Source organism: Prenolepis imparis, unplaced genomic scaffold, assembly GCF_030444845.1.
Source record: "Prenolepis imparis isolate NDT839.2.m4 unplaced genomic scaffold, iyPreImpa1.0 SCAF_10, whole genome shotgun sequence".
NCBI lineage: Eukaryota > Metazoa > Arthropoda > Insecta > Hymenoptera > Formicidae > Prenolepis > Prenolepis imparis.
In genome coordinates this window covers 14,120,383-14,148,204 of record NW_028141168.1, presented here as the reverse complement: position 1 = coordinate 14,148,204, position 27,822 = coordinate 14,120,383, and the positions used below count along the sequence as shown (strand labels likewise).

The 27,822-nt window shown below is 42.1% G+C and overlaps 1 protein-coding gene and 2 long non-coding RNA genes across 4 annotated transcripts in view; 2 read left to right on the top strand and 1 right to left on the bottom strand.

Moving 5' to 3' along the window:
• Positions 1-6,826, top strand: part of LOC145941360 (uncharacterized) — a 46,832-nt gene extending 40,006 nt beyond the window's left edge. The window contains exon 3 of the long non-coding RNA XR_014426173.1: positions 6,257-6,826. This is a non-coding gene — a long non-coding RNA (uncharacterized LOC145941360). The remainder of the gene's footprint in view (positions 1-6,256) is intronic.
• Positions 1-27,822, bottom strand: part of LOC145941358 (uncharacterized) — a 204,263-nt gene that overhangs the window by 83,280 nt on the left and 93,161 nt on the right. The gene's annotated exons all lie outside the window — the stretch shown is intronic.
• Cph (BCL11 transcription factor chronophage) overlaps positions 15,709-27,822 on the top strand; it is a 37,694-nt gene continuing 25,580 nt past the window's right edge. The window contains exon 1 of one of the 2 annotated variants that reach the window (XM_083047473.1): positions 15,709-17,064. In XM_083047473.1, coding sequence (XP_082903599.1) covers positions 17,028-17,064 — 37 coding nt within the window. In that variant the 5' untranslated portion in view covers positions 15,709-17,027. Of the gene's footprint in view, positions 17,065-18,130; positions 19,784-27,822 lie in introns of those variants that run through there. The other variant, XM_083047474.1, reaches the window with a different exon arrangement.

Below are 27,822 nucleotides of genomic sequence, written 5' to 3'. Positions count from 1 at the left end.
TGGACGTGGACGTCTCCCATCGGTTCTTCGGTAAATTCGATACACCTGTGTGCCAATTGTTTTGACATGTGTCCCCATTGTACAGCCTTTCCAGACGCGGGACGCCGACACACATTCACGCGCGAGGACCCATTCGACCTCTCACGTCACAACTATGCGGGTCGTACAGTCCGAGATCGAAAAAAAAGGAACAGAAGAAAAAGAACGGAAGAAGAGAGAAGGAGAGACGGGTTCTGTCTCCCTCTCGCTTCTATCATCATTGAAGAAAAAAAAAAAAAAAAAGAATCGGAGTAGGGGGTCAAAAATAAGAGAACCGGTGACGGATGATTCAATTTTCTGATTAGATCGTATGTATAACGGTGTCGAGCTTCTCGACCTTGCTCTCGCGACGATTTGGCAATACTCTTTATCCGTGGTATCGTGATATGCGTCATAACCGTTTTGTACAGGTCGTATCCCATCCCGTATGTGAGAGAAGGCGGTCGCGAACTTTTTGGGCGCGACCGCGACGACGACGAGGCTCCGGGGACAGGATATAAGATATAAGTTGTACGGCGGAGAAAGTTATGGCTTTTCTATTGTCTCGCGCGGATGCTTCGACCTAGCCGATGGTCGGTGTTGTTGAATTAAGCGCCGCGACGAGGATGTGATCCTGTCTTATTCGAGCGAAGGAATGTAATGACGTTTCTCGTGGTCGTTAAAAAATTCTGCTCTCAATTATACCTTTGTTCGGAGAATAGTTAGGTTTATGACGGAAAGATTGCGGATAATTGTGTCCCGGAAAAGGACGTCGTGCGTGCAATTCTTTTTTGTACGAGTAAAAATTAAGAAATTTTATTAATTTAATGCATTTTCCTTTTCTCTCCCCCCAAAATTTTTAATAGGCGTAATAATTACGTTTATTTGTTGTATAAAAATATTTTTAATTATATCCGGATACCTTCAATTACTGCAGCTCAATTAAACGTAACAGTTCATCTTCCTTCTAAGCCTCTTATTATCGTCCAGATAAGAATTAAGAGACTCGAGAAATTAGTTTCTACCAGTATTTAGTACTTATTTGAGAATTTAAATTTTTACTTAATATTTAGCAACTAATTTTACTTAATTTACATGTGAAAACAAACAACTTGTCAATGATCTTTTTTACCCGTACTTCGGAGACTTCACCGAATATTTACTTTTCTTTCAAAATGGCCACTATATATTACGACGCAGGTCGTTCTCCAAATCGACTGACGTCCTCCTTTTTTTTTTGCTGCCACGACTGTACAGGTGGTCAGTTGCCCCGACGAGACCCGCATCGTATGGGACAGGTGAGGGCCAATGAGATAAATTCGATCTGACCCTCATGACCAGAGAGTACATTAAAAAAAACGCGTAATTATGCAAATCGCCGACGTATAAAAAGGCAGAAAGAAGATTGCAAACATGTCTTTGCAGTCGCGCGAAAACCGTTCTTTCATAAAATAATGCAGATTCTTTCGAATCAAAGAAGTTTTTCCGAGACAAAATGTTGCTTAAATCTAGATATTTAAAACTATGCATCGAACCAATAGAAATATCAAACATATCTCTCTTAATGAAGTGAAACAAACTTTAAATTAATCACGGAATATCACTCTGACTGTGAATTTTGCGCGACGCTTTATATTATATAATATCGCGACAGAAAATCGGACAGCAGCTAAAATAACATGTGCGTGAAGATGCGTGCAGGTCAGATAAAAGTACAGATAAGGAAAAGGCCCAAGACGACCGGGGCGCGGGTACACAATACGTCTATTAGACGCAAGAAGACTGGCAAACCTGAGGGGGAGAGAGGAAAGAGAGAACGGACTGGGCGGACGATCCTAATCTCTCTTCGGTCCGGGGCCACGGTCGAAAATTCAATTAAACTTTTGATATACGGGCGAGGCGCGCTCACCGGTTCGCCGAGCGCGGCTGTGTAAACGAAAATTTCGCAAGCTTCACGTACTTTCCTTAGCCGATTCGACCGCCCGGTGGGATCATCCGCAGACGCGCGTTGCCGGTCGACTCCTAAAACGATTAAGCCACGGCGAGTCGCTTACCGAGGGCATCACCGTGACCTAACGTTCATTCCGGTTCAGCTTTTCTGAATTTCAGTCCCTCAAGCGATATAGTCCGTAAAAGATAACTGAAAGAGAGCTCCGACGGAAATTTCTTTAGAAATTAGGAAACGAAAAAAAACAAAACATTTGATTAAAATATAATATATATAGGCAGAGATTGTAATAAAATAAAAATATAAAAATTAAAAATAATTAAAAATAAAAATTAAGAGTTACACGATATATTTCTCAGATTTCTCTTCTACTTTCATCGCACATTTCATAATAACTGTTTCCTCTGGTTTTATCGTTCTATCATAGTATTATTCATCTCTCAGTAGGATATATATTGTGATGGGCGAGCTTCTCGGACTAAGCAGGAAAGACTGGTGGAATTAGGAAAGATGCGATGTCACCGGGAAATTTATCTCGTGCGATTTGCCGGCTCTGGAGTCTCTTGCAATGTTCTGAACGCCCGGGGGCGCTTCCGCCGATTGTCTCCTCGTTTCTTTCGATTTTTTCCCCTCCTCTTTGTCGGGGAACGCGCGGGGAGAGCGTGATTTGTGTAGAGAGCATGGGGGATTTTTTTTTGTCCATCGTCGCTCATTCGGATCCGGGATTCGATTCTAAATTGAGATCGCGTGTTTAGGATGTGCGGGGAGGATTACGGGGAGGAAGAGGATTAGCGGGAGCGAAAGACTCGGTAAGGATATCGGATTGTTGATGATAATTAATTCAGATGTTGGCGCGATTCCTCCTGTCGCCGATCTATCTCTAATTATGGAACTGCTATTCGGTACCGCCGTTATAAGATTATGTTAATTCCGATCCGTGTCGGACTTATACAAGCACGATATCTTGAGGTTTTTTTTTCTACTCAATATCAATTACGATTGAAGGATAGACTATTTTACAGATGAGCAACCATCAATCAACTTTAAAATATTCTTCCTCGTATTTTTTGATTTATTCATTAATGTAAATATATGTTTCCATTTGCCCAAAATACAATAATTCTCTCTTTAAAATAATAATCGAATTTGTAGATCGAATTAGAGATTATAACGTGAGCTCTAAGAAATTGCGATGTTTTAGTAAATAATTTAGCACTCGGATTTTCTGGAAGCCTTTTAATCAATTTACCGAGTGACATAATTAGCTCTCTTTCTGTCTAAAAGTGAAAGAACATCGTATTTTTCTGAAAATACTTTTCTGAAAGTTTCTTCGTTTCTTCCGACGATTGCAGTTTCGGGAAGCCGAAAGAAGCGGGCGTTAGGACAGTGGCGTCTATTTTTACTCAATCCACGACGTAACTGTCCAGCTGCGGGCCTCCTCGCGGTCCAAACGTGCGAGAAATGCCACGAATTTACCGAGTCGCTTTTCAGCCGAGAAAAGGCAGGGTGTTCGCGGCGCTTCGTTCCGGGTCCTAAGAAAAAAAAAAAATAAAGAGAAATCGGACTGGCCGATCCGAGAAAGCGGCCATAATGAAATGCGTTCGTCATCCCTGGTTGGGGACTCTGTCACCTCGCGAAGCTCTTTCTCGGACGAATCGTCCATCATAGGCAAATATGACAAGCCGGGCAGCGCCCCCCACAAAGGGGACCGGTACCGTGAAAAATCTGGCAGAACTGACGCTGCAGATTCGGACCAATCTCTCGCAATCGATCGGGCCCGTGAGGTAACAGGCGAGAATCTCCACCCCGAGGGAAAGGAACCCGAGAAGAAAGGGCCCGAGAAGGAGAGGCCCTCTCTCCTTTAAACGTGCGATTTTCTTTTTCGGAGCGCAACACGCGGATGCAACTGGACGCATTCCGAATCGTTGCGTGCCGTTAAATCGTTTGCGATCTTTCCGCTTGGAATGAAATCTATCTATAACGTATAGACGTTTAAGAGTACATGTTACATGAAAGAAAATATATGCAACGCGCAGTAACTTTCTCTGATGGCGGTATATAATTATATAGCAATATATGTGAATTCGATTACACCACATAATACAAAAAATCTTACAGTTACCAAATAAGCTTTGAGATTATCTCTATTAAATGGTATGCGATCTGTGATGAAAGCAAGTTTTGAAATCACGTAAATGTAGACCGCAATGTCCGATCGGAGACGACGCTGCATATCTGAAATTGCCGACGAGAAAAGAGCTCTCTTGGCAGGGGGGAAGAGAGGGAGGAAGAGGGAGGAAGAAATTTTTTTTTTTTTTCGTCTTGCCGGCTATTTTTGTGTGCACAGTCTTGCGCTCAAGGAGTTACTGACCTCTGGCCAGTACGCGGTACAGCGAATCGCCTATTTTTAAACGCACGAAAAATGCATAGCCTCCCTTCCGAAAGAAGTCGAGGAAAATGGAGAGAAAAAAAGAAAGAGAGAGAAAGAGCATGGGGGAAGAAGGAGAAGAGAAGAGAGAGAAGTTGTTTTGTCCGTCGTCGATATTCTTGACAATATTTATTTCGGAGAGAAGTGTCCCGGTCAAGAAAGCTTTCTGCTTTCCTCAAGTGTGTTTTACGAATATCGTAAAATCCCTTCTTCAAGGAGGTGTCCGATATCCATCCTAACGACTGAAGCTTCGTCTAACGTTTGTGACAAAACAAGAACGAGGAAAAAATACGAGTAACAGACGCGCGCTCGAGAAGCGAATAATCATAAAGTCGTACGCTCAAAGATTTTAGGTTTTTTCAAATTTTCTCATGAAAATTAAGACCCCATCTTTTCTTTTATTACGAACGTATCTGTTTTCTTAATATAGCGCATTGACATAGAATATCTTACGTGGCGTAGCACATAACTTCTGGATAAAAGAAAAAGACTTATACACATTAAGAAATAAATAAATATACAATCGCTTAATTTACGTCATGCGTGAACGAGAGCGATTTAATGGCGTAGTCGTTCGGCAAAGTCAGAAGTCGGCAAGCGCTTTGAAAAGATCTCCGGAAACGCCCGGGCGAGACTGACTGACCGATTTACCTGTTCGGGTGCATCTAGAGGGATTCCGGTGGCTCGCCAATTTAAAAGTAATTTTCTCGAATCCTTTTAAAAAAAGGAGGCCAGCCAAATCACGTCTTCCCACGGTTGGTCAGCTGGCCTGCGTCCAGAAGCGCGGCGATCTTCGCTCTATCCGCCCTTCCCTCGCTTCGTTCTCTCTTCTACTTTCCTCTATTCTCTCTTTTTTATGAATTTCGATTTTTCTACCTGGGATCTATACCCGAGTCATCCGAGATTCAGGATAGTACGCGAGATCTTTTACAGTTACGCGCGAGAAGATTCCCGCGCGGGATACGAAATGAGAACTTATTGTCTTAGCGTACAATTTTTCCAGAACTTATTTTCGACGCGTTATTTATATATTTTTACCAATTAAATTAGATATGTGAGAGATTGTCGAATATATAAAATTTGATCTATAAAAATATATTGCTGCCTAAAATACGAAATAATTTTTCTAAAAAAAAATTAATTATGTTTTGAATTACATAAGCGTATCTCAATTGCATACTACTAAATTAATTATATTATTATATAAAAATTATTATACAAAATTTTATTATATACATATATAAATTATAGATGTAAAATAAATGCATGATAAAAATGCCTTAAAATTTACGAGATATGTCTTTTTTTGCAGCGATAGCACATTTATAATTGCACATGATACGATATAATTCGATTGTAAAATAAGAAATAGCTCTCGAGAGATTTTGACGAAACGTATCACATGAAACTTCATGCAAATCATGCAAATCGCGCGATATAACATAGTCTTACAGGAGCACCCGACTGACAATGAGTTATAAAGAAAGAAAAAAAAAGGTAAGACGGGGGGAGAGAGAGAGAGGTCACCCACAGCTGTGCGGAGTCAATTTTTCGAAAATTGACGCGGCTCGTCACCGGAGACGCTAATGCGAGATCGAGAGCGATCGAGCCGCCAAGGTAACGAGAAGAATGGATGCTCGATCGTATAATCGATCTCGATGAATGGCCGAAATTCGATCAAAGGGGGCGATCAGCCATGTTGGACGGTGAAGAAGGACAGGGTTCTTATTCGGGAAAATTTTCAAGAACACACGTGGTTCGCGTCGCCCCCGGCGCCCCCTTTTCCCACCCCTCTTTTCCTGCTCGTTTTTTTTTCTCGGATTGCTTTTTATATACCTCCTCTCTTTTTTTCGGGGCCCTAGGATTTTTTTCTTACCCCTTGGCCGGCCATCTGCCGTTACGGAAGGGGCGGCTAAGATGCAGGATCTGCGAGGTGGGGTTAGGCCAGAGAAGAGGAAGAAGGATGCGCGTACAGTGAGACGGCAGACGAGAGATGATCTATCCAACGTGAAACGGAGGATGCACCTGGGAGAGAAAAAGACGGATGGAGAACAGAGAGGAGATCGAGGGAGCCCATCATCCGGGGGTAATGGCTTAAGGCTCAGTTTAAGATCTCAGCTAGTAGCTTTATGTCTGTGGGACGAGATTCACATCCACGAGAATCGATTCGATGATGCTGATGCGGCTTGTGGCTAAAAAATCGTCCAAAAAGAATGGGATAGCCAATGCGCATATAAATCGTATGCTCAATTAAAAACAAAAAATGGTGTTGTTCATAACCCGATTCAAATGTAATTACAAAAATTAATATAAATAAAGGGGAACTTTTATGATTAGTAAAATTTTTAAATGTCTAATTTTATCAGAAACAATAATCAGATCATAATTATCACATGGATGTTTTATGAAAAATTCTAATTGAATAAACATGTTTTTATACATTGATACACATTAATAAAAAAAAATTATTATAGTAAAATGTATCAAGCGGAAATATATGTATATATTAATAAATCATTATTTTTGTTTATATTTGATTGCTTAAGTGTAATCATCGATTGGTTCTCCTTCAAAACCAATAATACCTTTGCGATATTTATATCCGATCTAACCGGCAATTCGGATTTCACGCGAAGCACCTTTTCTCTTATGACGGTGCCGTTATCCCGAAATAGAGACCTTTTTTAAGTCAGCGCCGCGCCAACTGCGGTTCGTTCTCACGAACGGGAGGCGCGACCGTGCACTTTCCCGAAATTTTTCAGGAGCCAGCTCGCCCATCTCGGAGAGACCGATATCACCGCCGTTGTATGCATGTGGACTCGGACTAACAACCTAGCAGTATTTCAGTTTTTTTACCCGCCACTCGGAGAAAATGGTTTTTTTTACATCTTCCGCCGTCGAGAGAAATCTGTGCCATTCCGGGGGTACCGTAAGGGTCGTCCCCCCTTTCCTCTACCCGGTATTTCCCCCCTCCCTCCCTGGTGTTTTTCTCTCCGTCCACAAGGTGTTTCCGTTCTGATGCAGTTCCGACAGCGCCCTGGACCTCCCTCCTCCCCTTTCCCTCGTCGTCTTCGACGGGCCCCTAGGAGAAGAGAAAAAAAGCACCCCGGGCACCCTCGGTGGTGGGCTCCCACCACCCCACGGTTTGCGTCGCGCGCACACATCGTGTATTGCGATGCACCTAGAGCCTAGTATATAGACGGTACGTTACCCCCGGAGAGAGGAGCGCGCAGGATGTTTTTTTCCGGTGCCACCGTGAGCCGCGCTGGGCCGTGCGAAAGCGAGAGCGGTGAGAATTTTTTTATGCAAAAATGGACATGGGAAAAAACGGGAGTGTTTGTCCGTGGACCGGTCGGATATCGGCGCCGGGTGCACCGATAAAGTGCACCGGAAAAGCTATCGGTAGAAATGTTTTAATTAGCGTGAATGAAAAGTTGTGTTTGATCCGTTATGAGTACGTCACGTAAAATTGTACTAATTGTAAGCTCTGTTGTTGAACTCGACAAAATAAAAAATTATGTATAGATTAAAAAAAATCCTTTAGATATTTCGCAAAACACGCATAACGATGAGAATGATTATGATTTATATATACATATAAATTTCATTGTGCTTTATATTTTATGAATATATATGAGTATGTGATTTGTCAATTATAATCTCTTTGTGCGTAGAAGGCTATGAATGACGGAAATTGATTATTACTGTCTCGTGATAATATATAAATAAATAAATAAAAACATTTTGTAAATGACATTTCACGAAATTGTCTTCGACCGGAAACGATTAATTAACTTTCTAGATTAAAATTCTTTCACTTATTCGTTATATCAGATACAAATATCGTTCTTTGTGTATAAATAATTGCGTAAAACACGAGACGAATCTGACTAATAAATCGAAAATAAAACGTGAAATGGCTTAGATTAAATAGAATTCTGATTCGTTTTATCAGACCACATTGATAGACAGCAATTGCATGGATCTTATTAATTCCGAAGAAACTAGACTGGGTTCAACTTCCAGAATGTAGCTTGACCCACTTCACCGTCTGTGATGTTGAAAATTAGATTACACTGCAAGTTAAATTAAAATTTGGAGATCTGTTCAGCGATTTTGTAGATAATTATAAATGATCTTGCAAATGATAATAACGCGAAAATTCAACGACTGAACAGGTAATACCAATTGATTGGTAAATCAAAATTTACATATTAAATCTATATCGAAAATAGATTTATCGACAAGCATCTCACAAGTATATTCTTTCGTCTAATCATTTTTGCAATTAATTTTTATCCTAAGATTTTAACATCTCACATTATACATATATGTAAAATTTGTTAAAAATTTATTATTTATTAAAGTATAATTTTAAGAATTAAATAAATAAATAGTTACCTATATATTTCAATAATTGAATAATTCAATTTTTATACTAATTCTTAATAATTTTATTTAACATTATTATTATTTTTTTATGTATATATCCGTTTAGCTATATATTTGTTCCGACATCTTTTGGCTCGGAATAATAAATAGGTTGTTCTTTTCGTGATCTTTCTTTCCCTCTCGGTCTCTTCCTCTGTTTCCAGTTGCCCTGATTTAGTGCACCGTTAAATCATCGATGGCGACCGCTACGTCCTCAGGCGCGGAAAAGTGTCCCGTGAGATCTGCGGAATGCGAAATTCCGCGCGACGTTAATCATTCGAGGATCGGATGGGCACCATCGATGTGTACACATCCAATACATATAGATTCGAAAGTTTCTCGCCAAACGGACTCTTTGCCAGAGAAAATGAAAAAAAAAAAAAAAAAAAAAAACTCCAGAAAATATTGCACGATTTTCTCACACGGCTTTTCGACCTAAGACCTTGGATAAATTGATATAATATGAATTCTCTCTCGCATATACCGAATGCGAAAATGCCCTCAATTTACTACATTTCTTAATTTCGTCGCTTTCAAGAGATAATCAATGTATGCATATTTTCGTAATTATATCGTCAATTAAAATAGTCAAGTAAAATAAAATAAATTTTGTGATAAAGCAATGAGTTGAATTTATATCTGTATATTATTCGAAACACTTCCATCGCCGTTCTAACAATGTTAATGTATTCTCAAAAATATCAACGTTAAAAAAAATTATAATTATATATAATATATAAGATGTATCAAGACTTTCAGTGGTCGCCTGGTTCGATGACCTCCGAAACTCGCGCGAGTTTCCGCTGCACTGGGCGGCGCCGTTGATGATTGTCAAAAATTTGCTTGGCGGCTAGTCCGGGGATATCCGGTTACGAGAGGGCCCTTCCAGAAATATCTCGCGGACGGGAGAAAAACGATAAGGCGATGCGTGAAGAGCGCAGGGTGGTCGATTTCCCGTACGTGCGTGCGTGCGTGCCGATGGGGACTTTCCGGGAAAAATGGGCCGAGCGCGCGCGCATGATCGGGGCCAACCCTTGCGAAGGTCCAAAACTTCTAAACACCCTTGGCAAGGGGTCCGTCCTCCGGTTATATTTGGTAACTGTCTTTTCTCGAGCACACACATGCCGCAGTGGCGTAGCCACGAATGGATGGACTACGTGGTCATTTGTCTCTTTTTGAAAGAGGTCTTGGTTGTCGAGAGAACAAAGAAGATGCGTTTAAATCTTGGATAGACTTTGCATTTAAAAAAAATAAATCTCGTTGCCTTTGATTGTATTTTTTCTCTCCTTAAAGTATATTTTGAAAAATTCTTAAGACTATCTTTCAAGTATTCCATTAAAAGTTTTATCAATTTAAATTTTCTACTATTTAAGTTCTTGCAAATCTTTATTAGAAAATTGTGCATTTAAGATTTAATAATTTAATTATGCATTGCGTATAATTGATCTGATAATATATACATTGGAGAAGTGAAATTTACTGATTGATGTTTTTCTGTTATAAATTACACAATGAAATAAATGTTATATAAAGATAAAAAATATATTCTAAAAAAAGGAGACATGAAATCCTTTTAAATAATATAAAGCGCATACTTTGTATAAAGTATGACAATTCTATACTGATGCAATCATTCTTTAAATTATGTTAAAATTGTGACCATAAATAATTTTTTTCTGAACTTGTCACGAATTTTAAAAACTATCGCTATAGGGCGAATGACCTATTGACCATTTTCGGTCACCGATACAATTACCAGCGCCGGCGCACAGTCGCTTTAGGGACTGTTTTGCTTTTATCTCCGGACCTTCTTGTCCCTCTCTCGCGGTGGCATCAAGGGAGGTCGGGAACGAGCCGCGGGAGCAGGGGGCGATAAACTCTCACGAAAAGCTGGACGTGGGCAACGGGAGCGCGGCCGAAACCATCGAACCTCCTCCTCGTCACCGTCTTAGTAGTCGTCGTAGTCGTAGTCGTAGTCGTCGTCGTCGTCGTCGTCGTCGTCGTCGTCGTCGTCGTCGTCGTCGTGGTCGTCGGTGCGAGGCACATGTGCACGTCGCCGAGTCGCCAGACAGATCTTTTTTGTTCCGAAGTAAAAATAATCTTTAAAACCCCGAACAGGATGCGTTGTTAGGGCAGGGATCATGGGTAGAGAAGCTAGGAAGGGGGAGAGGGACCATCGCGCGGGCATCGTCACCAAGATGGTCCACGCAGCCACGGTTTTTTCACCCTTTGGACGGCTCGTCTCCTTGTAACGGGTGTCCGAAATTAACGGAGGTTCCCTCTCTCTCGTTCTCGTTTGCGCTCCGTTAGTTTCAGAATATGCGTTTGACCGCATCTGTCGGAAATGTAGCTTGGGTTGATGATCGTCGCAGAGTCGGGAGAGAGCGATAGAGCTCCCGGAGCAAAAGAGACGGATGAAAAATTATTAAATACAGAAATGTTTATCATACATGATTGAAAATCGAAAGCAGAGCGGTATTTGTTGTACGCGGCAAAGAATTAGCTGAGAAGCCGGGTGACATCTCGCAACTGTGACCCATTGTGCTATCGCAGATCGCCCGGTGGTCGTATCGGCGACACACTTCGCCGGGCGCGTGACAAGTACCTACATTATCGCGGGCTGTTGGTATTGTTTGACTTAACTACGAACGAACGCATCAATGTGCGGGGAACATATATATATCTTTGCATGGCAAACGCCGATTCGTAGTAGTTGTGACATCGAAAAAAATGTAAAATATATAGAAATTGCCTAGAAAAGAGACGAATTAAAAAATCGGAGAAAAATTTATTCTATAAAAACAGAATTCTCGCAATTTCCTTGAAATCGGAAATTAATTTTGAAATCCATAAATAGGGGAAATGAAATAATTGAAAGTCAAGTGCGGTAATAAAGGATGAGTTTATTCGTTTTTTTTCAATGCGATTTCTTAATTGCTCAAAGTCGTATGTTTCAGTCTCTTATTTGGACCATCAGTTGCTTAAAGAACTGTTATTAATATTATTTAATATGTAAATATCTAAGCTAATATCATCTCTTGTCGTAGTATGTAATTGTCTATTCGATAAAAAATATCGCATAATCTCGTGAAATATTCTTGCTTGTGAATGTTCATATCGAAATTCTCATTAAGAACTCAATCAAACGTCTAAACACACACGAACGGGAAAAAAAATTGAAAATTTTAGGAACCATTATCGAAAATTATGGATTCGTCCTCTCCCGGAAGTAGACCTTCCGTCAATCTCTCCTCTCTTCACCTATTTCCTCGCAGGTCACGAAAGAAGCCACTCGCGCTCTGTCTTGCACGAGGGAGAAGAATCGCAGAAACACGCACGAGAGCCGGGACACACGGAGAGCGCGGAAAAAATTCTATGAACTTGCGGTCGTCCGGAATACAGTGGCCCCGCGGTAATGAATGTGGGAGTTTCACACGGGTCAACGGATCGCTGCCTTTTCTAGGGATACGCGCAAGGTGCACTCTCTTGCGGTGCATTCTCTCTCTCTCTCTCCTCTCTCCTTTCCTCCGTCCCTCTACCAAGACGAGTCAAAGCGTATCCTAGCGTGTGTACCCATAATAAACCGCTTGATAACTTATGCATTCCGAACGGACGAGATATTATCTATCTAGCGCTGCCATAAATAAGATATATACACAAACTGGATGCGCCGCGTGTGTATATAAATTCGCCAAACAAGCGTCGGATAAATGGTCCTCCCGACGATGATGTCCGCGAAAGGCGTTCGCGAAACTGCGCGTCGGAAACTTTCTTCGTTCGCGCGATCTGGATTCGTTCATTCAACCAGATGCACCGAGAGAGGAGACGTTCTCTGCCGCTTGCATGGTGCACCGAGTAAATCGGTACGTATAATAGTGCATATGCGGAGGTACCTCATTGTAGTCTTGAAAATACATCCATGCCACGAATAATTTAATCCGAGAAAATTATCCATCTATCGAATGATTTTTGGGGACGATTCGTTGCGAGATATACGTCGAATCGAAAGCTACGCACCTGTGGGTTTTGTCGAAGGACTGAGATTTTTACGCGCGAAAGCCGTGTAAAGGAAATGCATATTAACCTTCGACTGCAAAATACCACGAGTTTAAATTCGCGACGTAGACACTCGCGTGCCGAGCACCCATTGCCCTTTACTCGTGAAAACACTCGCTACTTTCCGCGCCACGTACGTTCGATAATCGTGGTAATCGTATCCCATTCTCCCGAGATTAATATCGATTAGACGCGCAATCGTGATGCCGCATTTGTCATGTCGTTCGACAAACGGAAAGCCGCCCCAAAAATTTGGCGCCATGTTTTTAAATCCAAAGGAGTCTCTGACCTCTTTCCGCTTAAAAAAGATTCTCAATTATACTTGTCGATGAATAACTAAGGTGGGTTTCAGTTTCGACATTAAATGTAAGGTTCACAAAGTTAATCGAAAAGTAGATTAAACGTTCGTGCTCTCTGGAACCTTTCTCGTCCTTTCCCAGATTGGCCGGTCGAGATACGCCGGACAGGTCCACGAAACACTGTCCAGGAGCCTCAAAACACTCTGGGCTCGCAGCAGATAATTTTTTAGGGTTGTTAAAAGTCACTTCAGAGAACGCCTCCCCGTGGAACGAGCCGAGGACAGGCCGCGTCTGGGGGCCTGGGAAGCATTTTCGGCGCCCATCTCTTTCCTTTCTCCTAGCCCGTACTTCGGTACTCGACTCGAGGAAAGTAGGAAGAAGACCTAACCGCCTGCGTCTGCTAGAAAATTAAAGGGCGCACCATATCGCGCGGTCCGTCACTGCAGACGGAAGAGATGAGAAAGCGAGACGAGACGTCGTGCATATATATCTGTATGCACGTAATACGTAAGATATATACGGATGCGTAAGGAATGAGCTGTACACGTTTCCTTTGAAACTTTGAACTTCCTATCGCGACCACCGCGTCTCTTTGTAGACGGATGAACGTCTCCCGGATCCAGGATAATACGAGGCGTTCCTCGCCACGTCTCTTTCCATTCTACCTCGTCTTCTCTCTTTCCCTCTTTCTTCTCTCTGCCATCTCTCTCTCTCTCTCTCTCTTTCTCCCTATTTCTGCTCTGTGTCTTATCCCGCTAGCCTAGTCGGAGGATCGAGATCCTCCGGCGAATAATCCCGGAACGTGGAAAGATCCGCGATATCGATCCCACAAGTAGAATGAGGGGTTTTAGTCGCGGAATAATTAATGTGAGAGAACAGGTACTCCTGTGTACTCCTCCGCTTTCTCTGTGATTCGACGCTACGTGTTTACGGCGAGTTCGAGCGACGACGTTCGTGCATCGTGCTGCGTTCCTACGATCAGTCCCTGAATCTGTCTGTATTTAGCGTCATTTTTTTCCTTCTAGGATACACGATAATGAGGTGATCATGATGCAAGAGTTAAACCGATTTCGAGAAATTAATTGCAAACAAACTGCGTGGAAAGCTTGAATCTATCACAATATTGTACTTTACATTCATATTTGAATTCTCCAGATATTTCCCAACTTACAATCTCTTAGCGAAAAGTATATCATATTTTAATAAAAATTTAATTATCCTGATAAGTTTAACAGTATCAGAAATATATTTTATCATATAATATATATTATTATAATTTATATTAAAATTTTCTGATCAAAGAAGAGTCTAGAATATATTGTGTATGGCTTCTATCTGGGTTTATCTATCCTGGATAAGTAATAGGATGCAATCAGTTTAACAATTTCCGAAAAGTACTTAGTAAAAGTACTTTGTACTAGTAAAAGTAATTTGTCACGCGCGACGAAATTCTGCTACAGAAACTCATCGCCGGGTATAACGAGTGCGGCAACGATCAGCAACGAAAACTTGGCATCTCGCCAAACAACATTAATACGTTCGGAAATTACCGCGGTAACTTAAACGCTCGGTCAGCATTAACCGCGTCGACACCATGAAGGTTACGCGCTTTGTCTTACATTTTTTAAAATAAACTTTTACCGTTTGTATTCGCGAGTCCACCAATCAGAGATTGATAAAAAAAAGTATAAAGCGATATATATGTGCTAAACACTATACATCTTTATAAAAATTAAACAAAAAAAAGAGAAATTAGAGATTTAACGTTGAAAAAAAATTAAGTGACCGTCAAATAAGAGTATAAGTAGATTATCAAATAGTAGATTATCAAATTTACTTTCCGATTAAAAACAAGAAATAAATTCGAAATTTGGTGAAAATATCAGTTTAAGTATTTTCTAATTTTTTTTTTCGGAGATTCCATATGTAGAAGACGAGTTTTTGCGCACCGGATACAGAACCGTTGGTTCCCCGCGCTCGTTAGAAAAATCGTATCCGCCGCGTTCGCGCCACGACGCGAAGAAAGGGTTGCGTTTTGGAAAAAAGCGCGTCTTTCCCCTACCATTCACCGTGCCGGAGATAACCGCGCGAGAGAAGGCGCCAGTCTCTCTCCTTCTCTTCGCGGTTATCTCACGAGCGACAAGGACGGCCGATGCTGAGTGTCTCGGTGAAGGGTGAGAGGAGGTGGAAGGGAGAGGAACGGATCTGGCAGCCAGACGGTAGACGAGAAGAGACGAACGTGCGGGCGTGTTTGCGCGGCGAGATCTGTACGTATAAGCGCGAGTATAGCGAGAGATAGCGAGTGGAAGGGAAAGAGAACGAGAGTGTGAGCGGAAGGGGGAGAGAGAAAACGGAGGGGTATAGCGAGAGAGAGAGAAGCGCGAGATGAAGGGAGAGAAAGAGCGAGAAAGAGAGGGAGAGTGTTACCCCCACCACGGGGGGAGGGGGTGAAAACTACCCCGAGAGCGCGTGGGGTGTCCGGCCTCGGCGCCGAGGCAAACCGAGCGCGTCCGAAGCGAGCGCAGTGCCCGACACACACCAAGTCCCGCACGGCACACGACTAGAGGCGCGCACAGTCCGGCACAGTCCACTCGGCGATACGACCCATGCTGGACCGTCGTCGCTCTGGTCCACGCCGGCATCAGGCATCCAGCACCCGCGCTGTCACCAGGTCGCACCATCAGGCGACGTCAGACCCGCCGTACGAGAACGCGATGCTGTTGTTGCACGTCGACGTCACGTCATCACCGCGATCGCGCGTACTTCAGGGACCGCGGGTGCACCATCACGCCGGCAATTAAAAATAGAAAAACAAGACGAAGATAGAGGATCGAAAGGAAAAGAGAGAGGCACGTCGAAGGATCCGAGGACGAATGACGACCTTTTGAAATTTCTCCGGTTCATCGAACTCGCGCGAAATACATCGCGCCTGCGGGACACTCGCGGTGCGACGCTTTTGGACTTGTTTATATTTACCTTTTTTTTTTCCTTCCCGGTCTCTCGCTACCGAGTACTCGGCAAGGCTGAAACGTGACAGTGGTGAGCGAGCGTTAAACGAGGAACAATGGCAATTCCGACGACGTGATTCTCATCCGCGGGGAATCGAGTGACTGTGAACACCGTTCGCGGTGAGCGCGAGAGTTTTCTCGGCCTCGGCGCCGCGTGTAAAATTTCGGCAGACAGAGAAGTGCGTCTCAGACAACGAGACAGAGCTGCTGTCAGTCGCGAAGGTGTCACACCACTTGGTCCACTTCGGGTCCCGCACCTGTGCGCGGATCAGCCTCGGTCGTAGTTTATAGTCCGCGGTTAGTCTCGCTCTGCCTGTCATATGTCGCGCGTTGTACTTGTCGCGTTGGTGGACGCGGTGCAGTCGCGGAGAGGCGCGACCGACGAGGAATATGAGGACCGACATTAGTTGACGAATAAGTGTCCAGGTGACAAGTGTCGGATAAACGGTATTTGGAGAAGAGAACACGCGCGGTCGTGTTCTCGGAGAAGAGAAAGGGACACGGTGGTGTTTCTCGGCATATCCCGGGTAAAAATCGGATGGACTTCTTCGCGATAGACGAGAACGCGCGGCGGAGGTGAGAGGGAGGAGGGCGGAAGCGTGACGACGGCTGCCAAAATCGGAGGTCCTTTGTCCTTTGGCTGTTCCGTCACCGACGCGCGCTCGTCGCTTCCTCCTTCCTCATCTCGTCCCCGCGGATGTGATCCAGGAAGACAACTGGCTTCCCGGCGTCAACAATAACAGCAACAACAACCCCTTTCCGTCCCCGGAGCCCAGGCTCTCGTTGCTCTTTCGAGAAACAGTGCTACGCGACGAGAGTCGAAAATCGCAAACGCCACCATGAGGATCAAAATGCCCGCGGTCAGGATCGCGCAAGGTGAGTGACGAAAAAAGAGAAAAAAAATCGCATTCCCACGGAATACTCGGCCGTCGGGGTCGACACGACCGTCTGATCGCGTTCGCAGGTGTTTACATACCGCGATGTATACACATAATTTTACAAAGACCTCGACAACACGATCCGAAATCATCATCGGTCACTAGCTTTGTATTTAAGAAACGGACGATCAAGTGTATTCGTTTTATATATAACGAGTATGAGTCGCTCGATTAAAGGATAAAAGGGATTAAAATTCGCAAAGATGATTTACCGTGTTTATGAACGCGTTTATCGAATCGCGTGGTTAAACGAAGCTCTACGTACAAAGTTATTTAAAATCGTGTGAAGCATCGCCTACTTTACGAAATTTTTCTCACCTTTAGGCCGTAGTCGCGCTGCTTTTTACCACCTATAATGGTATGATTAGATTAGATTTGATAATGTATTCCCGTTATATCTCCTCTCTCTTTCGGTGCGATCGGTCTCGAAGCCCAAATAACTCGCCCGAATGTTTACGATAATTACAATTTAATTGTATTGTCGATAATGTCTGTAAGAAGAATGAATGGTTTCAGCAACGTTAGTTAACTTACGAATAATTGTTTGCCTCTGTCTATAATCGAAATTAGAAGGAGAATTGGATCAGGAGAATCAGGAGAATTGGAATTAATTGAGTCACTCGTAATTGTAATATCTGTTTGAAAAATAATGTAATAAAAAACAAATTCTAATTGCTAAATATGCAAAGTACGAATATTCGTCTCGCCTTAAATATACGTGTCTTCGAGAAAAATCGTATTTATTTCTAAATATTGATATGTTCCTTCTGTTTTACAAGATTTTTGCTGTGTACACATCAATCAAATATTTATATTTATTATATTAGACAATAATGGTTAAAAGAGAAAGATATCTTTTAGCTGAAATCACCCGATATATTTTATATATTTCATTCTGACATTCTCTCTCTCTCGGCACTTTACATATCAATATTATAAAAAACAACATTGATTAATGGAAACATAATTATTCGCAGATCCAATCGATTTGTCGTCGTAGCTAGATTTCAAATTTTCCTCGAGAGCAGATCAAAAGCAATCTCTCTCTCTCTCTTTCTATTTCTCTCTCTCGGTTGTTAACCGCCGTCGACAAATCCGTGCCATTTGTAACGAGAAACTCTCGGCGCTCATCGGCGGCCCGCAAATCCTTCCACGGCGATCCGTGATCGGATCGTCGTAAATCGTTTTCAATCGAGTCACGCGAGTCCGGTACGCTCTACTTCGATCCTAATCATTTTATATATCCATTCCGATTCCATTGACGTTGTGCGTCATCTACGTTGTGCAAGGAACAAAACGAGAAAAAAAAGAGCGAATTTTTCCGAATCAATCTTACTTGCAATTAATCTCCCCCGACAAGGGACGCTTTCCGGATAAAATAATCGAATGCGGTAGTCATAATGCAAGTTTCCCGCATCGAGTCGGTATTCCGGTCACGATCCGGTAATTAACTCGGCAAACTCGCGTCACGATGAAGAGGGCAACCTGTCGATGAGGTAAACGCGCGGGTCGCGCCTCGTGGCTTGGCGCAACGAAAAAAAAAGTGAAAAGGATCGGCGGTCGCGTGGCTGACGACGGAGGGAAGGTAAAAAAGCTACGAAAGACGCGAGAAAGTTAAGCGGAGAGAGAAAGAAAGAAAAAAGGATGAAATGAACACGGGGGATACGGAGAGAAAGAGAAAGTGTGTGAGTGAGTGAATGAACTAGGGGGAGTGAAGGAGAGGACGAAAGAGGGAAAAGAGGGATGGAAGGCCAACGTCTTCGGGTAACTCGTCGTCGGCTGAATTTTTAATTAGTCCGCGACAGTCCCCACCAAGCGAAGAGAGTGGAGGCGGCGAAGGAGAAGGAGGCAAAAGAGAGAGAGAGAGAGAGAGAGAGAGAGAGAGGGGTGAGCTAGGAAGGGCGGCATTGTCATGCGCGCGTTTTTCAGAGACTTTTCCACCCCCGCGACTGCTACCCCCCGTCGTGAACCACCCGCCCCCGCGAGGCACCCCCTCGCCCCCACGGAGCGGCGGCGGCGGCGGCGGTGGCGGCTCCGTTTTCTTAATTACAACTGCGATATTCTTTAGTTCGCGCGATGACGCCGCCGCGAAAAGATACCGGAATATTTCTCGGCCACCGGATTATCCCCTCGCGCCTCCCCTCGATTATTTTTCTACCTCGATTTAACTTGACTTTCGTCACGGGGATAACTAGAGAGATCGTAAGCATGGGCAATGTCGATCCGCGCCGGGTCATGGCTTGTTGTAAGACGAGGAGGACCGATAATAGCAATCGATCGGTCGTGATTAGGAAGAAGAAGACGATAACATCGTTGATTCGCGAGTTTGCGTATCTACCACCTTGAGACGAAATCAATCAGAGAGACAGTGTCAGTGTCGGGAGATGTGTATGTGTGGTCCCCTTAAACACACAATCAATAATCAACGACGCATCTCTGAAAATAATTCCGATCCCTCTCTCTTGTGGAAGCGACCTCTCCAAGAGACAATATCGAGAAAAGAGCTTTCCTTCCGCATTAACTAAGAAAGTCGGTATTTATCACTAACAACTAATTAATTAATGACTGATAAGATGACGGCGTCATGCGACGATGACTTTGTTTCACCGAATAACATCCATCGCTTGACAATCAACGATGGCATCGTATGCGTCAAGGTGAGTTTTCGTTGTTAAATCGACGTTAAGTGACTTTTTTTTAAACGATGATCGGAATAGACCTGCGGCGACGGGAATAGATCGGGAGTAGCGATAAAAAAATTTTCGAAATGGTAAGAATTCGACGCGGCCGTCACCTCAAGGCTCTCGAGGCTTTAAATTTGTGTTTGCAAACTCGGGATTATCCTCGAAGCGACATCGAGTGTACATCGCTTGCTTACACCTCGATTACCTGCCCCTATCCCGCGTGTTTCCCTTCTACAAACGTATCCTATAGACACGCGACGATAAATAGATCGCGCATTTACTTGTCAAATATATCCTATCGCACGAGCGCATGCTAATCCGTAACGACTATGCAAAACGGACGAGTGTTTACGAGTTATCTGGTCATCCGAATATGTATTCTCGCAGAGTCGACGTCGACCGTCGCGAGAAATGTCGCCGATTTTTTCTCAAAGTGGAACTATTACGGAAATCATTGATAGAGCACAATAATTTGTGCAAAGCCTGATATCTAAATAAATCATTTATACATCATAAAAAATTAATTTTTTGCTTGTGCTATAATTAAACATTATAGAAAGATTCTTTTTTTTTTTCAATATTCTCAAATGTATTGAATCTTCAAATTTATTTTTATTGAACTTTAATTAATTATATTTTTTAATTATGATTTTAATTCAACGAAGTAGCTTAGTTTCCTAGTTTATACTTTATCTCTACCAAGAACTTTTGGTAACATTTAAATGTTACATGTGCCATATGGCAATAACACGCGAGTGTTTTTATATCATATATTTGTATATACTTCATGATGATGTTTCTTAAACATCAGAGTAGAAAACGACATCAAGGCGACGTATTTTTAGCTACGAAATTATATATGACGCCACGCAAGAAAATCTGATGACCATCTTTTCTATTTATCGCATGTGTTTTTGCAAATTTTGAATTACAAAACATGTCACTGCAAGCCATCTAATGCTCTGTAAATCATTCGTCATTTGCGTTTTGTCTTTGTCCACGTAACGATAACCACATAATGTCCTAGTCAATAGAGTCGCCACAGGTATTCCGCATAATCCGGATCGCAATAATAACGCGATAAGCCTTCAAGTGTTAACCTTTAATGAGAGACCGAATGATCAGTTATAACTGACCGGCCCGCATAGTCACTCATCGCCGGAAGATCCTCAAACTGACCACGCATTTTGTGTTCACTTGCGGTTTGCTATGAACGACAATTATCGCACAGTTTAAATACGAGCGTGTTACATGATTGTTTATTTTTTTCTATTTTTCAACATCATGTAATATGAATTCCAACCATATCTTTTCCTACAAATGTCAATAATTACTTTCACGAGTAGCAATTTTATCAAAGTATATCATTTTTCATCGTCGGAATTTTCTAAAATTATTAATTCAATTAATAAATTCAATTGCAAAAACTGTGAATGTGCATTATACAACGTCAAATATTTTTATATGAGTCTAAAATAAAGCAGATACAGAACTGGACTATCGTCAATATTTAAAACCCCATAAGAAACCCATAAGAAAATTGATATTACGTATATGTGCATGCATATACATATATACTTTAGCTTGAGTCGATAAAAATAATTATTTTTTTATGTGAATAACAATATGCTTTCGCGTTCAGTTTATCTATGAGAAAAAGGCACACAACAGGAAAGTTACTAGATAAGCCGTATAAAGCTTAATTGTGATAATATTTATATAATTAAAAAAATAAAAAAGCACACGTAAGTATATCTTTGTTATGTCAATTTAAAGCGAAAAGATTTTTTTCTCTGAATGCTCAATGAAACGCCGCGCGGCAGAGGTTAATAACGCAATTACGCCCGCCGACTCTCGCGAAAGGGGTTTCTTGCGCGCCCTATATCCAGTCCCGAGGTACTCACGAGGATGTTATTTAGCAAACAGAGAGAGCGTTAAAGCTTTGCCCCCCGCCGGCACGTGCGCGGCATATGCGCCTTTCGCGCGTACGTGTTGGATATTGTCTTTGATGCGGCCCGTCGGAAGCCCTTCTTCTTCTTCTTCTTCTAACATCCTCTCCTCTTTCGGAGCCTCGTCTTCTCGCTCGACTCGTCTCCGGCGCGACTCCTCGACTAAAAAAGCGCTTTGATTTGATTTCCTAGATTAACGTTTGGGGCGCCGGGCGCGTGGCCGAACCCTTTCCTCCTCCTCAGGATCCCTCTTCTTACCCGTCCTTTTCTCCCCCTCCCTCCTCGTGTCGGAAGCCAGCACGCGACCAGGTAAGAGGAAGGGACTCTCGATTCTCCATGCGCGATGACGTTGGTTAATAAAAAAAAAAATAAAAAAAAAAATAAAAAAAGCTCGCAAGTCCGTGTTTGTATTCATCGCAACAGCCGCAAAAAGATAGACTTCAGATCAACGTGATTGAATCCAGGATTATTTATGCTCTATTATCGATATTTTGCACGAGGATTTTAATATTATATGTTAATCGAACTGGAGAGATTTCCGAATGGAGATACTCTATTCAATATACTGGGGTACTTTATTACATTTAATGAACAGATAATTTAATTGGCATGCGGTAACGTATGTGTCGATCTCTAATGAAGAGAATTCAAATAAAGATATTGGATATATTGATTTATTGCGGTATAACCGTGCGACAATGTTACTGAAAATTAATGTATACGCGATATTCTCATTAATATGTTTTAATTAATAATTCAATGCACATTCGAGAGAAATCGATCAGTGGACCAGTATCGAGATGGCATCACTTATCATCACTGTCGGATCTCATATTGATACTCGCTACTGAAATTGTTAACACTTGCTCTGATAAATCCTTTTCCCACCCGTAAAAAAAAAGAGAAACGATTCTCGTAAGCATAATTAAACTTTTTCATTTCGCAATGCATTAGATGGATTAAAGATAGCCAACATAGTGAATAGAAAATAAAATTTGATGGCTTTCCTGTTATTCGTAAAAGTTAAAACGTAAAACTTAAACTATTCATATTAAAATAACAAAAAATGAAAATAATAAAAAAAAAAACAGATTAAATAGGGATAAATATTTAATAATTAATTAATTGTATTTTAATCCTTTAACTTCGCAAATTTAAATCGCGATTACTTCAACTTGGATTCACTAAAATTGGCAGATTCGATGACGCGCGAAAATTAATAGAACAGAGAGCTGCTTAAACTTTAACAAAGTAAGCTCGCACTATATTAATCATCGGATCATACGCTAAAAGAAACTGACGATGAGGTAAAGCAGCACAGGACGGAGAGGTGGTACATTTCTGATAAGAAGTACCGAAGAAGTTGCAGGGGAAAATAGGGCGGACTATACACGGAACAGACATTAATTACTCATCGGCCTCTTTCAATCCTCGCGGTCCTCTTGTTAGAGTCTGCCAGGACAGACGACATCGATACGGTTTCCTCCCGAACTCGGCAACAACGGGGCTGTATATCGTCCATCCAATCTGCCGGTGGGCAATTTCGGCTGAAATACGATGTCGTCAGCTACGTTCGCGAGGCTCGTCGACCCGGTTTATTGGCCTCGGTGTTACACCCTTAAAAAGGGGTTAAGATCGCGAAACCGCGAGCGAATGATCGTTCTCTCTCACGATGAATTCACCCTGAATACAAAAGAATACGCGATCGGTATCACGAAGAGATGCGAAAATTAAGACATCTGATCGAATTATCCTTTTCTTTTTCATCGATGCTAATATCCGCTGAAGTAAAGAGAAACAGAATATTTTTTTGAACTTTGAAATTCGCCTAGTATAATAATAATTAAAAAATGTTAGGTGTTGACCCAAAAAATACTTCCAACTTTATTTATATATTCGTTAAACTTGGAGATATTCTCAAATATATACATAGCAAATTAAGAGAAGAAAAATAATTTGCAACTACGTGCTGTGCGGATAAATCTTCATTCATCGACTTAACGTCGCTACGAACGAAAATATTTGGCTCCCTTAAATAGCGATTCTATAGAGGACAGAAGAGATTCTGAAGAGGATCGGGTCGCGCTTCGACTTTTATTCAAAATAATGGATTTACAAGCGCGCGTCCACGGTGGTCGAGTTTTACCCGGGGAAGGGACGGTCGCCGTCGAAGAAAAGCATCGGGGGACAGCGTCGAATTGCACTTGTAGAAAAAAAAGAGGGGCACGGAGGTGTCCGGTAAGCCAAGACTGTCCGAGAGAAGGCGCTGCGACGAAAATTTATGTTGTTTGCGGTGTCGGTTTCCTTGGTCCATTGTCCATTATTGTCCGAGACCCTCCTCCCGAGGTGCGAACACACCTTTCGAAACGATAATCTACTCGTATTATTATACGGCTTTGTCGGCCGTTCACTTGTCGGAAGAGCAGAGAGAGAGAGAGAGAGAGAGAGAGAGAAATGAGGAGAGGGGAAAGGATGGATCGACTCTCCGCACCGGCTACCTGACCAAGGGTCACTTCACGGAGCGCCTTCTTCCACTTCGGAAGTATAAGGTGGCCGGTCCCCTTTCCGGACGATCATCGTCGACACCTCGTAGATTACCTGACAAAAGGTCACTTCGCCGTGTCTCCCTGCACGCGAAAAGCGAAGGAAAGACCTTACACAAGTGGTCAACCTGTCACTGAGACCAATCTAATTAGGATTATTTTTATTGATTATTTTTTCATCGAGCGCATTTTGCAGAATATACGACGAGAGTTATCGGTTAAAAAAACCTTGCAAATTATTCGTTGAAGACTTATTTTTCTAGTTATTATTTTCCATTTTAATTTAATAATTAAGGAAATTAAATACACCCAAAACTTCTATAAAAAAAAATTCGGCTAGAATTTAGCAAGTTTTTGTAAAAGACAAGGTTAAATACGGAGCGGTAATTTATATCGTACGTCAAAGCATGCGCTCTCTCTTTCCCTCTTGCTGCTGGTCCGGGAATTTCCTTCCTCGTGGCCACCCGTTATAATATAATCCTTCACGACTGGCGCGCGTATGTAAACCACGTGGTGCGTATATACGCGACGGCTCGCGGCATTTCTATAAATACGACGCGTTGGAGACCAAGTTCAGGGGAATAGGGAGGAACGTGGTGCTTTTATAGATATTCCCTTGGACCCGTCTCGCGTCGGGTTCGAGGTTGGATCTAGTTATGCGCTCTCTCGCCTTCTCGGCTCCACGGCGAGCGTTGGCCCCTGCGGAAACTTGGGAGCGGAGAGCTACTTTCCCGGCTTCTTAATGGGAACAACTCGCGGTGTCGGAGTGCCGGAAGCGCGTAATTAAAAGGGAAGAAAGAGACTCCCCGCTTTAATGGCGCGTCCTTGAAGATTACTTTTCACGCGAGGCGTATATATTCGATACCTGGATGGGTTCGTTGCCTCCTGGCTGCGTCGGCGAGACCTTGAGGAAGTCGTATTTATCGAGGAAGTGTCTGGAGCAGCTCCGAGTTTCTCCCAAACTGTCCCTATGCTCTTAATGTTTCCGCGCTAGAAGATTGCTATAAGGAAACAACAATGCGACGGGGTTGCACGGACTTCTACGGTTAACTCTTAATCTTGCATACGATCTGGAGTTATATAGATAAGCGTCCAATATTTTTTCAGCATTGTATTCTTTTAGTTTTATTTCTCAATGCGCTAAGATTTGCGAACACGTATGAATGCATATTGTTCCAATTCTCTTACTTTTATTTATACAAAACTAATATTAAATATATAAATAAAAATATATATCATATAATATAAATATTATAAAACATAATATAAATATATTGGCGTTTTAATAAAATCTTTGCGATTATACTTTATATAAAATTAAAGGTATCAAAACTCATTAAATATTTTTTCTAAAATCTTAATTATTTTTGTTATTACTGCCATATTTAAAATAAGGGATAACCACCAAATGCCACTAAATATATTTTTCGTTTTATAAGCGAGTGAATATGCAATACTTATTTACGTCAAAGCCAAAGAACTCGCATTGAAATATCGCAATCTGGGCTTCTTTAGTCTATAGCATAAGGAGTATCTCTCATAGAATACCGGAAGAGGAAATGACGCTGTTTCGAACGATTTTCAGGTCGGCGAGCCAAGTCGGATATTTGCTTTAACGAGACGATAATGGAGTCACGTAAATGGTCAAAAAGACGAGGCGGAGGCAAAGCGGCGAAAACAAAAGGCCGCGCGAAAAATCACGTCCGGTCGACGAGTCAGAAGGCGGAATAAGATGCGGATAAAAAAGCGTCAGCTTTGTAATGCGAGGACTTTCGATTGGTCGCGAGTTGCAGAATTGCGCGGCGGGGTTCTCGATTTTTCTCATAAGCTCGATCGACACAAGAGCGCGAAGGACTGGTCGAGAAGAGTCAATTGTTGCGGAAACTGGACCAATTGCAGGACAGGTCGGCGGGGATCCTCGCAACGGGACGTAGAATCGCTATTATATAAAAAAAAATGGGGCTAGGGTCATAGTTTCTTATGCACTTTACGCGCAGAAATTACAATGGCTGCTTCTCAGCGAATACGCAACGAAAGATGCGAATAATATTTAACGCCAAGCAATTATCAATATTTAGAAAATATTGTGCGATGTTAAAGTACAATTATCATAATTATATTTTAATTAAAAAAATTCATTATTAACTCTAATTTATCATCATAAGATGTTTTGATATAATTTCGAGAAAGCAAATATATATATATATATATTTCTCTCAAATTAATTGAGATAATCAAAAATTGTGCGCGTACGAGTTCTCTTAAAACAAAAAATATGAGAAAGATGTAGTGTAGATATTTAACAGCAAAGAAGTTTAAAACAGTTAGAAAATAATAATTTATTTTTAAATATTTATATCAAATATTATAACTCAATGTTAAATACACAATAGCAATCTCCAATCATACAGTACGGAAAGTTGCGAACGAAATGTTTGGCGATCCTAAAGTGTCGAGCCACGAATAAATTTACACTTTGCAAATCGAGGCGTTGGCGTGTGCATAACGCTGACAACTATAAACATCCCCCGCGCGATGAGGACGAGGTGACGATGACGACGACGACGACGATGTTGCTTCGTAGACGCACAATTCGAAAATTACCGGCGAGCTTTCGCGAGCGACGCGCGCATTAATTCTCGCCCGAGAAAACTCGCGCGATCGTTAATTATTTCGCGTGACACGCTTCGGCACTTCGCGCGTTGTCAAAAGTTCGCATTCGGATGTTTTGCGGTGGCGTAGCGCGGAGAGTTTCGTCGCGGGGGAGGAGAGGGGTGGAGAGAGGGGGACGTTTTGAATAATGTAACAACGAAGCGCTTCCCGCGCAGCCTCTCCCCTCTTTCCCTTTGCTCTCTATCTCTCTTTCTCTTTATCGCAGAACTTTCTAATTAATCGGCAAGAGCGAAAGAGAAAGGAAGTGACAGAGTGTGGCGAGAGGGAAAGAGAGAAACCATGCCGGACAATACAAAGCCGCGGCGCGGATTTGCGTTTCCACGCGTTTCTCAATGGCAATCCTCTCTCGTTGCTCGTCGTTTGTTTTTCCATCATTGTCGGGGATGGTAGGCTAACATGGAAACGAATCACCGATGCGTGCTTTCATCATCATTGGACGAAAAACGTATCGGCGACCCCTATACCGAATGGTGGGGCGTCATGATTGCGCGGACCTCTATCAGAAAATTTTAACGATATATTTTCCTCTTCGCTCGTAATCAATTAGAAAAAAAAGAGATCGAAAGATATCGCGCGTTGCACACTTGAGAATTAATTTATTTTAGAAGAAACTTTTTTAATAATTGCGGCTCTGCAAGATTGTATTCCCCGTCTATCAGTATTTATCAGTATCATACTTTTGTGATAATTTTCTCAAATTAAATAAAGTCATGATGATGACTCAATGATTAATTAATCGAAATACTATGTGCTCTTCTTAACATTTCTGTTTTTTTTTTTCCTATCAATTAATCATCGCACGTTCGACAGACAATTAAATAAATCTCCGCATAACTTTGAGACCGAA